This window comes from Musa acuminata, chromosome BXJ2-7 (assembly GCF_036884655.1).
Source record: "Musa acuminata AAA Group cultivar baxijiao chromosome BXJ2-7, Cavendish_Baxijiao_AAA, whole genome shotgun sequence".
NCBI classification, from domain to species: Eukaryota; Viridiplantae; Streptophyta; class Magnoliopsida; order Zingiberales; family Musaceae; genus Musa; species Musa acuminata.
In genome coordinates, this window is record NC_088344.1 from 37501481 (window position 1) to 37518804 (window position 17324).

At 43.7% G+C, this 17324-nt stretch overlaps 2 protein-coding genes and 1 non-coding gene across 3 annotated transcripts; 1 reads left to right on the plus strand and 2 right to left on the minus strand.

The window, feature by feature from the left end:
* The first annotated feature begins 2445 nt into the window (after positions 1 to 2445).
* LOC108953310 (uncharacterized) lies at positions 2446 to 3154 on the plus strand. The gene is made up of 3 exons (XR_010488901.1): positions 2446 to 2613; positions 2809 to 2920; positions 3020 to 3154. It is a non-coding gene; the product is annotated as an uncharacterized LOC108953310 (transcript).
* A 300-nt stretch (positions 3155 to 3454) lies between these two features.
* On the minus strand, positions 3455 to 5579 carry LOC135617970 (ninja-family protein AFP3-like). Its single transcript, XM_065118838.1, has 2 exons — positions 4516 to 5579; positions 3455 to 3901 (listed from the first exon to the last, which is right to left on the minus strand). The coding sequence occupies exons 1-2, from the start codon at positions 5222 to 5224 to the stop codon at positions 3552 to 3554; spliced, it is 1059 nt and encodes a 352-aa protein (XP_064974910.1). The 5' UTR covers positions 5225 to 5579; the 3' UTR covers positions 3455 to 3551.
* A 6707-nt stretch (positions 5580 to 12286) lies between these two features.
* Positions 12287 to 15985, minus strand: LOC135616276 (protein LONGIFOLIA 1-like). The gene is made up of 2 exons (XM_065115476.1): positions 15065 to 15985; positions 12287 to 14658 (listed from the first exon to the last, which is right to left on the minus strand). Exons 1-2 carry the CDS (start codon positions 15195 to 15197, stop codon positions 12440 to 12442), a joined length of 2352 nt encoding a protein of 783 aa, XP_064971548.1. The 5' UTR covers positions 15198 to 15985; the 3' UTR covers positions 12287 to 12439.
* Positions 15986 to 17324: the final 1339 nt, after the last annotated feature.

Consider the following 17324-nt stretch of genomic DNA (forward strand, 5'->3'; position numbering starts at 1 on the left):
AAATTTTAAATTAAAAAATTAATATTCAATCATTATTATGATATAATGCATAAGTAAAATAAAAATTATAAAAGCATTATAATTTTTTTATCCAAAATATAAGCGAAACATAAGTCATTACTTCTCTCGTTTTATCATAAAAAATATATATAAATTACTATTTCTCCTGCTTCATCATCAACAAAAGGAAAAGAATATATAAGTCATTCTTGATTACCAAAACTAATCTCAATCTTCATTACTTGAATATATTTCAAATTTTATTAATTAATTTATATATATTGTTTATGAAAAAGTAGATTTTTTTACTGCTAAAATACTTGAATGGAGATTACAACTAATGTGTTTTCCAAATCAATATAACCATTTTCAAGAATAAATATCACAAATTCCTTGTTTTATTGATGCAAAACCCTGTCAACATCATAATGTGTTATAAGATAACAAAACGAACTTACATGGAAAAAAGAAGATTTTTCCAATATTTTACAAAATGATATATAAGTGATGTCCTTATCATTGATAAAGTCAGATATATGTACATAGTTTTTTTTTTTTGGATTTTAGTTTAGTGATATATATACATATATATATATATATATATAATTATAATGATGATGATATAATAGATTTATTTATCAAATGATTGAAGTTTGAAATCTTTTAAAATATCATCTGACATATTTTGAAGATGATGATAAACTTGAAAATGTCAGTTAATTTATTTAATAAAGACTTGATAGTATATGGTATAGTTCTGGATATAAATTTTATTTTTATCATTTATTTTTTATAAAAATAATAGCTTAAGATACTGAGTTAAATTGGTTTATTACTATTGTTATTAATTTAAGTTTAAAGGACGTCATTAATCAGATCACACGGTTGGATGACATAAGATGTTACTTCCAATGACATCGATCGGCATAGGCAGACGGATGGCTTGTCTATGTCAACTTTTTCTGGGTGGTGGTGACACATTGCCGGGACAAATGATGTGTTCATTTAAGAATCATATATCGATAGAGATTAACTTTTAATCGAAGTGGACTACCTTACAACTGTCATTACAACTGTCATTGTAACGCTTTTAATTACAAGAAGACTTCCATCATTTTCCTGATAATACTATTTCAGATGAATAGTCGATTAATCCCTCTCTCCTCGGCAGCAGTGTTATGTATCGACATTTGTGTGGCAGAACTTGTTCACGGCCGGGACAGACACGTCATCTAGCACGGTGGAGTGGGCCCTGCCTGAGCTCATCCGCCACCCGGACGTGCTCAAGCGAGCCCAGATCGAGCCCGACTCGGCGGTCGGCCGATCCCGCCTCGCCGCTCTCCCTCCCCCGCATGGCGCCCGAGGCGTGCGAGGTCTCCGGCTACTCCATTCCCAAGGGCGCCACGTTGCTGGTCAACATCTGGGCGATCACCCACGACCCGGCGTCGTGGCCGGAGCCGCTGGAGTTCCGCCCGGCCAGGTTCCTCCCCGGCGGCTGACACGAGAGCGTCGACGTCAAGGGGAAGGACTTCGAGCTCATCCCCTTCGGGGCCGGCCGGAGGGTCTGCGCAGGGGCACGCCTTCGACTGGAGCTTGCCGGCGGGAATGAGGCCGGAGAATCTCGCCATGGAGGAGGCTTACGGGCTCACACTGCAGCTCTCCTGGCGTACCCCGTCCCAAGGCTCGTCCCTGCAGCGTACGAGGGAAGATACAATACAACCTGGTGATACAATACAACCATTCTCAGAGCTGCTAAGCTCATTGCTTTTCTGCCTATTTTCCCCCTTCTTTTCAATGATCATTGCTGGTTTACTGCTCCTTATGCTTACTGTGTCAATATTTGGTGGTTCAGGTGAGGTTTTCGAGCAACCTTTTCATAGGTTTTTTTGCTTTTCTTCCTGAACTATATACAAATTGGTGGAAAATGATCTCTTTTCCTTTGCTTTTTCTTTCCCTTTCCACCTTGTTTTGCTTTTGCATTATGCAATTCCTTTGTTGGCCTCAATAACATTCGATCTGCAATGTCTAAACCTTTACATCCTGTTATGCTTCATGTTCACAAGTATCGACATATAATGTTCTTAAGAGGCCAACGTGAGACTAATATAGCCTTGCTTTATTTTCTGATACATTCTCTTTAAGATCTCTTTATTTTTTTTTGGCAAAGGTTGTATATATATATATGCTCTTTGCTCATTCGTGCACCAGTAGACATATGAACCAAAAGTATTCATCTCTGTTTCCATTTCATGTTGGCAGATGCTGCTTGGTGTGTTTGGCAGGCTCATGTGAGCACCACTGCACTGCAAAAGACAATGGACTATGCTTGTTGGGCTGGAGCTGACTGCAACCCTATTCTGCAAGATGGGGCATGCTATAACCCCAACACAGTGCTGTTCGATTGCTCTTATGGTGCCAATAGCTTCCACCAGAGGAATGGCCAGGCTCAAACAGCTCGTGACTTCTCTGCAACAGCCAAGCTTACCTGCACAGATCCAAGTAGCAAAGCCTGCTCCATCAAATCAAATTACTAGAATGCTCAAACAAGATGATCCTCTCTTCTTTTTGTGTGTTCTTGCAGGTGCAAATGGCTGTCTGTCCTGCAACTCCCAGGTACCTATTTTCTCTGTTTAATCTGTGTAGAGAACGTTGGACTTTTGCTTGAGAAGAGATTAAATCGCTTGAATTAAGACGTGTTCCTTTGATCCACGCCAAGCTGATGAACTGCATTCAGTTCATTAGGCAGTTCATCAGCTGCCAATATGATGTTTCTAAACCACATTCTTGGTTCTTTCATCGGTGCTGCAGGAACCTCAAGCACACCAACAAGCACGAGCACCACATCAAGCACAGCAACTCCCAACACTTTCAGCTCAACAACAGGCAACACGACGGATGGATCGTTACGCCTTTCGTGCGGGTGAGAACTTACATGACAAAGAAATTTCGCTTTCTTAGGACCCCATTTGTGAGCAGGCGGCCCTTCTCCCCCAAATAATCGGAGGTATCAATCCTTCAGGAACAATCAGCAGCAGGGATGGTAGTAACGGAGGTTTGCTTCCAATGGCAGGAGTAGTCTGTCTTCTATGATCTGAAAGCTACACTTTTTGGTGATCGGATCCACGAAAGTTAAGCGTTGGGATCACAGGTTTTCAATGGGAACTTCATCTAGGAACCTTTTGATTGCTTATGGTTGATCGGTATTGTATTTGTAGGATGCCTGTCTCTTTGTTTATGCTGGCTATCAAAATTCAGCTAAATGTTCATTTTAACTTACAATGAGCAATCTACAGGAAGAAATGCCTCATTCTTTTTCTTCTTTCCTTGAACATTTAGCTGAATTGTTCTACATTTGACGACAATTTGTCATAGTATTTGGTTTTGGTTTGATAAAATGGATCAAAAGTGTCATGGTGGAGCACACCCCCCCCTGTAAGCTTGAGACCAACAAAGATGAAGGGAAGTCAAAACCATATGATTGATGAAGAGTGTTTGATCCGAAAGCAAACCAAATTTGAATTCTTTTTGCGTGAGATCAAAGTTCATGATCACTACGAGAAGGGGAAAGAGTTGACCACGATGTGGCGGAGCGGGTTTGCGACGTCGCCACCGCCCGCGTGCTTGACAAACTCAGCAGGTGTGAGGAAGCTGCCGTGGCACACGCACACTATTCTCACCTCCTCCCCCTTCCTGTACTTGTACAGGAAGCCTTCGACTCTCCTTCCGTTGGGCCCATCGCCTCTGGTGGACACGAACGGCATCTCCTCCATAATTCTCCTCTCCGTCTCCTTCATCCAGTTGGCTTGCGCCGCCACCTTCTTCGCAATGCCTTCATCTCCTCCAACTGTAGCCTTCCCGCTCTTCGTCTCTGCATGATTGCTATAGCCAGCCATGCCGAAGCCTGTACCAATTTAAGGTAGCTAAGTTTAGGCGAATTTGAAGACATGCTCTTCTTAGATTATAGCACCTTAGTTGAGAAACAAAAGACATCAATTGCTCAAGAGTTCCTGCCAAGCCAAAACATGGAAGTGTGTTCTCTCCCAACACTAGATGACGGCTAACTAGTAGCTGGAATCGGAGGCCATGAAGTCAAGTGGGAAATTATGCATCACTGTGGACTCACACATCCACAAGGGTTCATCAACATCACTGTCCTTAATCGACTAGTACTTAACAGGCAAGAACAGTAATTACCAGATAATATGCTATCCACAAGCCAAGAAAACTTGGCACTCAGCAAACAAGTAGTCAGTATCAGCTGAAGAGCTATCCATTGGCAAAAGACTAGCAACAATAATATCCAATTGAACATGTTTCCTCAATTATTGGAAGAACAAATAATAACAAGAATAATAAGAGAAGCATAGTTCTTTATCCATCAAGTATATGCCATTAAATTAAAATCTATCTACTTCAATTACTCGGTTAAATTTGATCATTAGGAGGATGAAAACTCCTGTAAATGTCATTGCAAATATCTGAATCCAAGTATAAGAAAAGTATACCGATCAATACCTCGTGCTGCCCGAGTGTCGTCGCGCTTGCTGGAGGAGATGCTCCCCTGCGACCCAATAGACCCCTGCGAGACCAGCGGAAAGCACCCCGGCACGTCCACCGGCGCGGCAGCCACCCTCTTCGATACAGCAGCCCGCGCTGGTAATCCGGGTGGGGGAAAGCCATTTCTTGCGCCTCCGGAATGGCTGCTCCCTAGTGCTGTGAGCTCTACGTTATCAACCATCGTCTGCTCCACGGCCGTCGATCCCTTCCCTCCGTCGGCATCCTCCTCCATTTTCTCTCCGGGCTTTGCAGCCCCTGACCTGATCGAATTCTTCCTCACCAATCTCTTCCTCTTCGCCTCCAGCCTCTTCAAGCTCTGCATCTGCTTCCGCTTCCGCCGATCCTCCTCCGTCTCCACCGGCAGTGAGCTCGTCCTCGTCAGGACGGCCGCGGCCACGACCTGGAACTCAGGCACACAGGACAGCGACGAAAAGGATGCGGTCGATGAAGAGCGGAATAGCTTCTTTTCCTTGGGGTCCGCGCCGAAGCACCCGCCGAGGGAGAGGCCGAGGGTGAGCTCAATCTCGTCGGAGTCCCCTTCCGTCGCCTCCATGGTCTCGTCGCCGCAGCCATTTCCAACAAACCTCAACAACAGATCTTTCGGTAGCCTATCCTTTCCTGATAATAATCGCTTCCTCTCCCTCTCCACCCCTGCTTCGTGATCCATCGCAAGATCCGAACCGAAACTAAAGAAACCGAAGACTCGAGAAAGAAAACCGCCAAATTTCCATCAAAAAGTCAACTTTTTCTCACAGTTTCGATCTTTTTGTTGACATACTTTCGAGAACCAGATGTGAGGTCGCGTTTGATTCGAGATCTCGCGAAAACACGAAAAAAAGAGCACAAAAACCAAACCGTGAGAAGAAAGCATACGATAGGAAGATCTTTAGCGAGGGCTAGCAAGGGTTCCCAGGTTGATGATAAGAGAGCGTTTTGGAATGTGAAGTTGCAAGAGCGACCACGGAGGAAGCCATAGGATATGGGGTAACGGAGGAGGAAGAGAACTCATCGCTTTAGTGTTTCCCGAAGCTTTCGGGCTACCCCAATATGCCCCCATCGTCCCCCGCGACATGACACGCGTCCAGCTCGGACCGCCCCGCATCACACACGTGGCGAGGGCCGGAAGAGCCTGCGTTGTCTGGAAACAATCGGCGCGACTCTTCGGCCGCGCAGGGGGTCCGACGAGGGGGCGGCTTTGTGAGACGCGTGTCGAGCGGACCAGGACTCGCCGTACTGGACACGTGTTCGCGTGACCTCATATGGGCCGCGTGAGTTCACGACGTTTCTCGCTTCGAAGACGCCCCTCCCCCCATAAGATTAATATGCGACCCGAGTTCAAATTAGATAAACGATCAACGGCCGTCCGAGGCAACCACAACGGTGATCCAGTTGCGGCGCGGCGCGGCGTGGCGCCGAACTTTGACTTGCGGTCAAAAGAATCGCCCATCGCTGGGCCAGCCAGCCACGTGCCATTCCCTGGAGTGTGGGGTCCACAAGAAAGGCCACCACCTGGCCCCAACTTGACATCGGAAGACGGAGCGGAACAGCACGCGTCGCCACGTGGAGAAGGAGCGACCTCGGGGCACGTGCGACTCGAGGTCAGGGCGCGACAGCTCACGCGGGTGAGCAGGTAAAGTGGCGCCGCTCGCGGACACGTTTCGAAGCGCGAGGGGCGGGGAAGGACGAGGGCGGGGGTGACGTCGCCGTCGTGCGACAGGACGCGATCTCTCCCTGGGATTCGGCCTGCCGGGACACGTCACCGTAGTTGACGCCACGGCGGGACGGCGACAGGGAGGTGGGGCAGCGTCCGGTGGGCAACCAACCCAGGCGCGGACTTCGCGCACGGTTGGCCGGAACGGTAAACCCCACCTGCGCTTCGGTCCAATTCTAGAGACGGATTACGTCTCACCCGCACGTCGGTCGGCCGGCCGAGCCAGATAACGGGAGGACGGCCGTCACCGGTTTGACATAATGATGATGCTTCAAGTCGATAGTTTATTCTCGTACTAATGCAGAGACGAAGCAGCAGATATAATAAATTTTATATGATTTGTTAATATTAAATATTGATATAAAGTTTGATTAATTTTAATGAGTTTAGCAAAGGTACAACTCGATAGTTTATTCTCGTACTAATGGTCTCGTCGAATTTATTAATAAAATTATTTTAAAAATATTAATATAAAAAAATATTGAAGCAAGAGATATTTTGGATAGATGAATTATCTGAGTATCTTTTGATTGAGACTCTCAAATGATATCTAAAACTAGGTTGCAAGAGGTATTATTTAGTTTAACCTTTGACACTTAAAAGTATCTTGTCAATCAAAATAGTCTTTTCAATACATTCAGTTAAGATTTTTTATTAAAAAACTTTCAAAGAAGGACTTTGGGTTAAACTTAACCTAATTAGTGAGGTAGAGTAGAAGAATACTTAAGGGCATTGAGATTAAAAAAAAAGATGGTAAAGCTTTACAACCGAAGTATTCTCAAGAAATTGATTGGGAGATTTATAGTTTGAAAAGCTGAAGTCAACAACCCAACTAGATCATAGGGCAAGCTAGCACCAATTTGGGAAGAGCTCAATAGTGGGGTTGGTGTTACCAAGGATTTGACACATTACAAACTTAAGGAAATTCTACTTGTAAGGCATCCCTCGGGGTCTGGTCGAGATAACTATCTCCTAAACGTCAAGTCTTATTCTCTATGTCTTTAGCGTTAATTATAAAAAAATATTTTAAAGTGTAGATGTTAAAAGTTGGGGAAAGAGTTTCATTACTTTTAAAAGACTATACAAACTTAGTCAAGCCTGTATATCTAAAATGAGAACTCGACCTACTAAAGTAGAAGATTGATCGAGTGGATAAGCTTGATGATGTGACAAAGTAAAGACATAAGAATTATCTGATAGACAAACCCAATGACTTAGTGAAGGCCAATATAATATGATAAGATGGCTGACTAAGCATTAGGACGAGATGGCGAGTTAGGGTCGATGTTAAAGGGGACCTAAGTAGCCATCAAAATATTTTAGTCTTTGAAGTACTCGATAAATGGGTTTTCCTCAATCTCTATCTTGAGGCACCTCACCTTAACACAAGCTAAGACGATAAAATATCCATACTAATACGAGTCTACCCCTAACCTCTTTAGACCTTTCATGAACTCATCAAAGGCTTTGTAGTTGCTGACCTCATTCTCTTGATATCTTAATATCATGGTTCTATCAACCTCTACTGTCTTTTTCAAAAGCCACCAACTTATTGTCCAAACTATGAATCTACTCATTCAAGGTGGCTAGTTGCTTGGTCATACTCATAATTCGCTCGGTGGCAATAACAACTTGCTTGACAAGCTCAAAGCTTGTAGGTCTTCAATGAGCCTAACCCTTGGGTAAGTTGTAGCAGTTTATCTTCCATGTTGTAGTTGTTCTTTCGGATCATCTTCAATTATTCGACTTGATCAATAAAGCACCGCTCGACCTCTTCTAGTTGCATCGCCAACTTGACTCCCTGAGCATCTACTTCAATAATAAGTGTCAGATCTCTCCTATCCCTCTTCAATCCCTCCACCTTATCCCAAAGATTGTCAATCTTAAGGGACTGTTGATTAATCATAGAGTTAGTATCTCATACGTGATCGAAAAGGGCTGTGAGATAATGATGATGCTTCAAGTCGAAGATAAAGAAATTAGCAATGATACAACAATAAGGTACTAAAGGGGTTAGCTTTGACTTGACTTACCAACACTTTAATCAGTAGACTATGTCGAGCAAAACCTCAGAGGGGGAATGATAAATTTGCTTTGCTACCCCGGAGCACAGGGACCTTTAGTAGTATTGCTCTGTGGCTCCAATGTTACTTCATATTTCCTTTCCCTCCTTGTAGGCCCTTCTATCTTGACTACAATGACGTGTCTAGAATTGGGTCTAGTAGTTTAATTATCTTTAGTATTATGAATAACAATGACTTGTCCTTGGATAGGTCAAACACCAACTCTCCCATCGAAGGAGAGGTTGGAACTTCCTTTGCCACTAGGCTGTCCGAGGATGGAGTGTCAATGTCCTCGACCATTCAGCAACTATAATATCAGGAGAAGCTTGTGTGAGAAAAAGACATCTCAACCTATAAAGATAGAAGAATTTCTTCGGGATTGAGGTGCTAGATGTTAGATATATTAGAAAGCTGATGTGCCTGGAGGACAAAACACTTGGGAACCGACCCACTTTCAAGAAGAGGACCAAGGACTTGCTAGTCATAAGTGCCCAACAAGCCAATCACGTGAGTGATGGCACGTGTGACTTGATACAGAATCTTTTTGCTTATTATATTTTGGCGTATATCACTTTATAACTATTGCATAAATGCATATATATTGTGATGTCCTTGGATTTGTGCAATGGGAATCAGATCGTGATGAGATCACGATAATGAGATCGATTCACCTTTAAACACATATCCTAAATAATCCCGGTCATAGGTTACTCGAGAGGGACATCGTGATAACCGGATAGACTGGTGTGCTGTATACCCGTCCATATGATGGATGCAGCTGGTCTCATAGCTGCTCGTGTAGGGACACTAGGGATACAGTACAGGTGCTCATTGGAGAATGAGTTCACTGATTGATCCGCTTACGGAATGCTGGATGGTTGATGATGCCTTATTATCAGACAACGATTCCGTAGTCCTAGTGGTGTATCTGGTTCTTAGACTTGAGACACCAAGGATGTCCTGTATGAGTGCTCCACTCTTTGATACCAGACTTATAGGTTTGGCTGTTCCCAGATCTAGTACAACTGGTCATTGGGAGTGGTAGTCGACCTTACGAGGGCTATTGAGTGTCGATAGAGGATCATCCACTCTCGGTATCATGAGAGGAATATCCCATGTGTTCTTGCTCAGACAAATCCCTGGCCAGGGTCATTCGGGTTGAGAGAGAAAGAGTTCTCCGGGAGAATCCGATTAGAGCGAGACTCGAGTAGAAACTGTATGGGTCTGACAGCACCATGCTCGATATACGGTCTCTGGGATATTAGATGGATGAGGGACTATAGGTACATGGTAACTGAGGACAGACAGGTCCAATGGATTGGATTCCCCTGTATCGTCTGGGGACTACGGCGTAGTGGCCTAGTACTTCCGTAGTCGATGAGTCGAGTGAATTATTACAGAGATAATAATTCACTGAGTTAGAAGGAGTTCTGACAGGTATGACTCACGGCCAGCTCGATATTGGGCCTAGAGGGTCACACACATATGGTAGGCATTGCGATGAGTAGAGGTTCGGATATGAGATATCCGACGGAGCCCTTGTCTTATTGGATGCAGATCCAATACCCACTAGGGAAAGGACCCATTAGGGTTTTGACACGGGATCTCTATAAATAGGAGGGATTCACAGCCTCATAGGCTAGAGTCTTTGCTTGCCCTTCCTATTCTCCTCTCCCTCTCCACCTCAGAGTAGGCCTGGAGTTTTGAGGAGCGTCGTCGCAACCCTGCTGTGTGGATCACCGCTAGAGAGGAGGACGCTTGACCTCCTTCACCCTCTCCTAAGGATCTGCAAGGAAACATGGATATACGATCTCCCTAGGTAACACAATCTCTATACGCAGTTTTGTGTTTTTGCGGATTTTGCGCACCAATCTTCGCATGACGATGAACATCTTTTTGGGAATCGGGGATTTTTGTTTTCTTGTTCTTCCGCTGCGCATATGATGTCGCCCCCCCTATGATTTCCCAACAGGACTAACTTGTCTTGAAAAAAAGAGCTAATGCTAAGAAGAAGAAGTTTTTAAGGGAAACCATGAAAGCTCAAATAAGAGAATAAGCCTCACCCTCATGGCTCAAGGTAATTTATAGGAAGGGGATCAATCTATCTCCACTCATATTGAAGATAAGTGTCCCTTTAGGTCGAATATGAAGAGATACTAATTGATGAAGGACCATCTCGAAAAGTATAAAAGTGATCGATATACGAAAATCACCTTGGAAGAGATATGTCATGGTGGGAGGCACAAGGTAGAATATGCCTCGAGGTACATAATTTAAGAAAATATAACTCACGTAAGAAGAAACCCACCATGACAAGAGGCATAATACAAAATATATCTGAGATGCATGAGTCAGCAAAACCCCACCTTCGTAGGATGAAACTCGCCATAGCAAAAGGCAAAAGATAATATATGTCCGAGTGTAGAGTTGGAAAAACATGACCCATATAAAAAACCTATTATGATGAGAGGCACAAGGCAAATGTGTCTGAGATGCATAAGCCTAAAAAATCCAACTGCATAGAAAGAAATTTGTCATAGTGGGAAGCACAAGGCAAAATGTGCCCAAGATACATGAATCAGCAAAACCCGACCCATGTGTTAAGAAATCCATTACAATAGGAGGTAGAAGGCAAAATGTATCTGAGACACATGAGTCAAAAGAATACGTCGCACCGAAAGAGAGTCCTTAAAGGCATAGGTCAAACCAGGTCAAGAAAGCCCAACCCACCTGAAGCAAGGCTTGCTTGAGAGATAGAGGTTAGGAAAACTCAACTTTCCTAACCATGACCCATAAGACAAAATGTGCCTCGAGATACATAATTTAAGAAAATATAACTCACGTAGGAAGAAACCCACCATGACAAGAGGCATAATACAAAATATATCTGAAATGCATGAGTCACCAAAACCCTACCTGCGTAGGATGAAACCCGTCATCACGAAAGGCAAAAGATAAAATGTGTCAGAGTGTAGAGTTGGGAAAACTCGACCCGTATAAGAAACATATTATGATGAGAGGCACAAGACAAAATATATCTGAAATGTATGAGCCTAAAAAATCCGATCACATAGAAAGAAATCTATCATAGTGGGAAGCACATGGCAAAATGTGCCCAAGATATATGAATCAGCAAAACCCGACCCATGTGTTAAGAAATCCATTACAATAGAAGGTAAAAGGCAAAATATATCCGAGACACATGAGTCAAAAAATATGTCGCACTGAAAAAGAGTCCTTAAAGGCGTAGGTCAAACCAAGTCAAAAAAATCAACCCACCTGAAGCAAAGCTTGCTTGAGATATAGAGGTTAGGAAAACTCAACTTTCACGAGGTTAACCCGAAGTATAGGGGTCCGGCATGGACCACAATAGAGAGGTTGGACATTGACCCCCTTTTTGCCTAAAGTAATGGGTCGAGCGTCGACCCCCTCCTCGATCAAGATTTGTGGGTCGAGTGCTAACCTCCTCCACTAACCACGAAGGAGGGTTGGGTGCCGACCCTCCTTTCTACCCGAGGCAAGTGGGTCTAGTGTTGACCTCCTTCACCGACCAAAGTTGAAGGGTTGGATGGAGATTCGGAGAATGAGTTAATTGAGACGTATTGATCGTTCAAGATGGGCTAGTTGACACGTGTCGATCATCTCTGCTTGATATATGAAGAATGAGTTTTCAATCGACAGGATATGTTGGATGTGTCTAAGCAACTCTACTCCCTCTTCAAGAAGTGATCAAAGAAACGGACGATCGATGGTCTCTTACTACGGGAAGTGATAAGGGGAGGGGGCGGAGAGCATCACTCCCACCACGGCATTTCGGCAATGTGAGTGGATTCAGCTGCCCTCCACTATGTCAAAGATGGAACACTAATGTTCACCACCAAAATGCCGGAGTCGAATCATAGCCTTATAATCCCCAAAACCTCGCCCATGATATGTCTGCTACATGACCATAATCCAAGCCTTGGGAGGATCAAACCTGTGACATATCAACCTTCCATGGTAAGAGAGCAAATCCAATGTTTGCACGAGATTTGTAAATGGATAAAGCTATTTATTACTAGTCACTATCTGCTCATATACTTCTGGCAACAGTAAAGAGGAGATGGAGTCATTGGGCAGATTGCTGTCTTCTTAGCTTACCTGTCTTGACCCGGAGAACAGCCTCAGTTGCATCGCTTACAGTTTCATGGATCAAATCTTCAGATATCAGCTTCTCGATCTCCAAAGCCACTCTTGGTTGCTCCATGTCGAAGTCAACCCACTCGGATCGATGAAGAACTTCCTTCCCGGAAATGTAATTGACATCATCCTCCGAGCTCGTAGACCTTGTGCTCTCAGCTTGAAGCCGTTCGATCTCGGAGCACAGTTCTGCTAGTAAATGTTGGCCACTTGGTTTCCTTGTCTGAAGCAATCCGTTGGAGAACGATTCCATCTTGTGAGCTAGAATCTCATTTACCACATCGAAAACAAGCTTCCTGTGGTTTCTCCGGTCATTGTTGGAGGGACAGTCATGCTTTGGTTGCTCAAGAACAGAGAACGAGTCAGGGTTGATAGCTTGGTCTGATGACAGTCGCTGAAATGGAACAGAGCTCGCCTGTCCAAATCGGAAGTCTTTGTTCAGAAATCCTGTTGCCAGTAGCATCTCAGTCACATATTTGTGATCTGGGTTATGCATGGCATCAATATTTGTGAGCTCCTTCTGGTTCAAGACCAACGCTGGGTTGTGGGCAGCCCTGCTTGATGGGCTCTCTATATGTTGCTGCAAGACAGCTGACTGCGATGCCGAGCTCCTACTTTTGTAAGAACATGGAGAAACTTCATCATCCCTGCACCGGAGACCCCTCATCTCACGGATACTGTCATCAATCTGGTCTTTGTTTTTTCGTACTTGAGATTGTTTCAGCCTTGGTTTGCTTCTTGGAGAAACTGACTCAAGTGTTTGCCTGTTGGTGGACTGAGCTTGGGCCTTGCTCAAGTATGGAGTAGGTGGGCATGATTTCTTCTCTGCTTCCTTTCTTCTCTGCTGTAGTTTCGGGTTCAGAGTGGTTCCAAGAGATTGCTGGGACTTCGATATACCCTGTGTTTGATTTGAACGAAGCGTAGCCCTTCTACTGAATTGCTTATCTGTCTCCCGGAGTCTGACTCTGGGAGTGTGGTCTCTGTCGCCGTGGTTGTTTGCAGAAGCTCTTCTTCTATCGTCTGTGCTACCTGTACGCAGCTTCGCAGGAGTCGGTAGACCTTCAAGCAGAACCGAGTCACGAGCTCCAGGTGACATTTCGGACTTCATGATTGCAATTGGCGGCTCCAAGGATTTTGGAGCACCACCTGCTTTCGCTGGTTGTTTCCGGGCCTTGGGCGACCTCGGACTCGGATTGCTTCGTGTCGGGGTACGATCTGCATCATCTTCCGGCGGTGAAGTCTTGCAAGTGTGGCCATTCCTTTTCTTGGTCTGTGCAAGCCTTTTCTCACGCATGGCGTGTACCATTTGTTTGAGAGCCCTGAGGTCCTTATCTTTGATCCTGCCCTCCACTCTTTTGTAGATGGGTTCAGTCTGCTGCTGCATCTGATCAGTCATGATACTTGAATTGAGTTTTAGCAATCTATCGAGATTCAAATCTCTGCTTTGAACTGAGCGGGGAGATTGATCGCTTCTTGCACCCCGAATTCCTTTGGGTCTTGGTTCATGGAAAGGAACACAGTCTTTTCTTGCAGCTGCTGGATTCAACTCGGGCATCTTATCCAATCCCATGAGCTTTGCCACAACACTGGGGTGTCGTACTTGACGACTTCGATCCTGAAGCAGATCGGAAGCCTTGGAGACTCTTGGAGTCGTCTTAGTTCTGTCCAAGTCCCCCAAGAACAAACTGGTATCTGTACCAAAGTTAGAACTCCTCAGTAAACTTTCCCTGCTTTCCAGTGACAGTCTCGGGATCTCTCCAAGTCTGGCAGCAGACTTGCAGTAATCTTGGGAGTCCATCGACAGACGTCTCTGGGAATTCCTAAACATCGGTGAATTCTCGAGTGACCTCTCTGGGAAGAACGTTCTATCGAAGGCCTCTCGTTGAGATGATTTCTTGTATTCATGGGAAGAGAAGGATGAGCTGGATGAAGAGGAAAAAGAAGCCAATGAGGATTCCATGGGAACTCTCCGGTTCCCCTTCAAGTTCTTGCTTAGTTTCTTCTCCTGCATGGTGAACTCGTATCCATCAGTGATGTCGAGACAGAACAAAACATTGTAGTGACTGTTCCGAGACTGGAAAAGTACCTGAAGAATCTGTGAGAAGCATGCAGTTTGCTCTGACTCTCTGCTGCTTTGGAGACCATAGCCTAACAAAGAAAGAGATCAAAACCTAGTGAATGCAGAAGAAGCACATCATAGAGCATTCATCATGGGATTTCATGGCAACATAACGATTCCTTTGCAATATGATTCCTATAAATTTTCAGCCAAGGAAACAATATGATTCCTTTGCAATGCCAAAATCCAATGGTATCATAAAAATCAGAATCACAAAAAACTAAACATGAAGTATTAGCGTTCGAAAAAGATGATCTCCGTCCTTTGACGGATGCCAAGCTATCAGAATGAATAATACAGATCGAAAGAGTAATGATGCTTCATTTATGTATCTCTTAATCTTGGCAGCAATGAGGTGCAAGCAAACAGTGGCATGGGAGCAAGGAAAGAGGACTGGTTAACCAGAATGAACGGAGTCACATATAGGATTGGTACCTGAAAGAAGCTTCTTGTGGTTGTGATCATTGAGGTGCCTCCCAGTGAGGAAATGGTGGCGGTCAAACATCTGAAGGATCCCCGTTGCGCATCCAATTTTCTTCTGCAGGTCTGGGTTTTCTTTGGCGAACATGTTCAGCAGCTTTGCAGGTAGCTTAAGCTTCTCCAATCTCCTCTTGCTCCACTCCAGGAAAAAGGATCAAGCAAAATGTCGTTGCAGAAATCTCTGAAGACCTGGACAGAGACTTTGCGCCTACTTGGAGCTGTGGAGTTGCAAAGTCCTGGACCGATCAGATTCTGCGTTTGCTCAGAGAACCTCTCTTGTGATCATTTGAACATCAGGAAGAAGGATCGAACCACTTCTTTCTCGTCTTCAATCATCACCCTCGAAAGAACTTTCGACTATGTGCAGGAAATAGTACATTAACTCTTGCATTTCAATACAGTCGCAGACCCAACACTCGAAACGTCATATAAATACATGAAACCTCCATTAACACGACAAAAGCTCTCTCTTTGTTTTGTCTTGGTTGAATTTTGTTAAGAGAACACAAATGAGTGAGTGGAATTTGGATCCGAGAGATTAATTGTTTGAGGAGGAGGAGAGGGAATTATGAGGCTTACGCTACTCCCATGGGGGAAGATTCTAGTCGGGAAGAGCTGAGAGACTGTCGAACATGGATGAGTGGGAGAAGAGGGCTTTGTGATGTAGATTACTAAACACAGGGAAAGGGGTCTCAAGCAGTTTGCATGGGCATGTGATGCTTGTGAGAGAGAAAATAGTTGGTCTTCTCCGGTGGAGAGATCCTCTAGTTCTACAGTTGCACCCTGTCATTCTCCTCATTCCTTCTTTGCTTTGCGAAATTTCTAATTGTTCTTCCACTGTGCATTGCTCAAGCATGAGATGTTCTTTGGATTTCATATGATCTGGTGGTAAAACCTATTCCCTCTTCTTTATATTACATCAACACATGTTCTTTAAATACATCATACCGATTAATTTTTCTTCCTATTCACTTTTAATTTCCTTTCCCTGTTCTTACAGAACATGAACCAAAGTCCGGTCAAGAACAGTGCCCAGCAATCAATTGGTTTAGCTGGTACTACAAACAGTTGAGTTAGGGAAGACAGCAAAGAGTGGAATGCAGGCTGCAATCGAAGAAGCCATCTGGGTTGTCTGCCATTGCAGACTGCACTCTGCATCTCGAGGGAAACTGTCGAGTCAAAAACAGTGGAATGGCTGGTTGTACAGTAAAGAAACTGTGAGATGCTCTCTTCTTGGTTGCATGTTACCGCTGACACCATTGGCCTAGTTTTGTCAAGGATCTCTGGGCTGTGATCTTAGTCATGTATTGTGGCAAGAAATTGATGCTCGACTGAGATCTGTGAAGCCTTCCTCAATGACCACCATTCATCATTGTGTGTTCATTGAACATTGCTGCGGATTCATTCATATGGAAACATAATTGAACCACATGAGAAGGGCCATCAGTTACCTTAGAACTTTATGAGATTGTTGTGATAGAGGACATGTTGGATAAGAATAAGGGAAGCAAGGGCACATGAATAAAGTGAAAACATCACATGGGGCTATAGCTAGGGGAGCTCCTGCTTCACAAGGCAGCAGCAGCAGCAGCAACAAGTCCAAAAAGTCCAAATGCCTTTGCCAAAATGATATCCCAAATCTTATATGATTATTATTTTTTATCATTTAGAACAGAATCCAATCAATATATACTAAATATTCCTTCGTTATATCAATTATTATGATACCAATACTTCAAATTTTTTCATAATAAATAAATAAATAAATATTAATTTAATCGTTAGAGAGTCGCCCGATGAATAAATATTAACTTGACCATCAAACAGATTTTATTGAATAAATCTTCAAGTAATCTTTTTTAAGAGATTAAAAATATAAGTATTTTCTACCTTCGAAACAAAGAGAAAATTTATAGGAGATTCTCAAATAAAATTCTTCCTCTTCCAAATGTAATAACAGCCAAGAATAAGTTAAATCAGATCAATTTGAGCATATTATGATCAAAATTTATCTTAACAATTGGGTACTTGATCTTAATTATTATAATACATGTCAGGAAGATTAAAGTTATAATCATGCCATTTGTCAAGAAGATTACAATCACAATCATGCTCATATCTGACATGGTTGAAGTAAGATGAAGGATCCAATCACACATGACATGTTTATCTTGCTTACAGAGGAATGCATTAACATCAGAGTTGTGATTCTTTT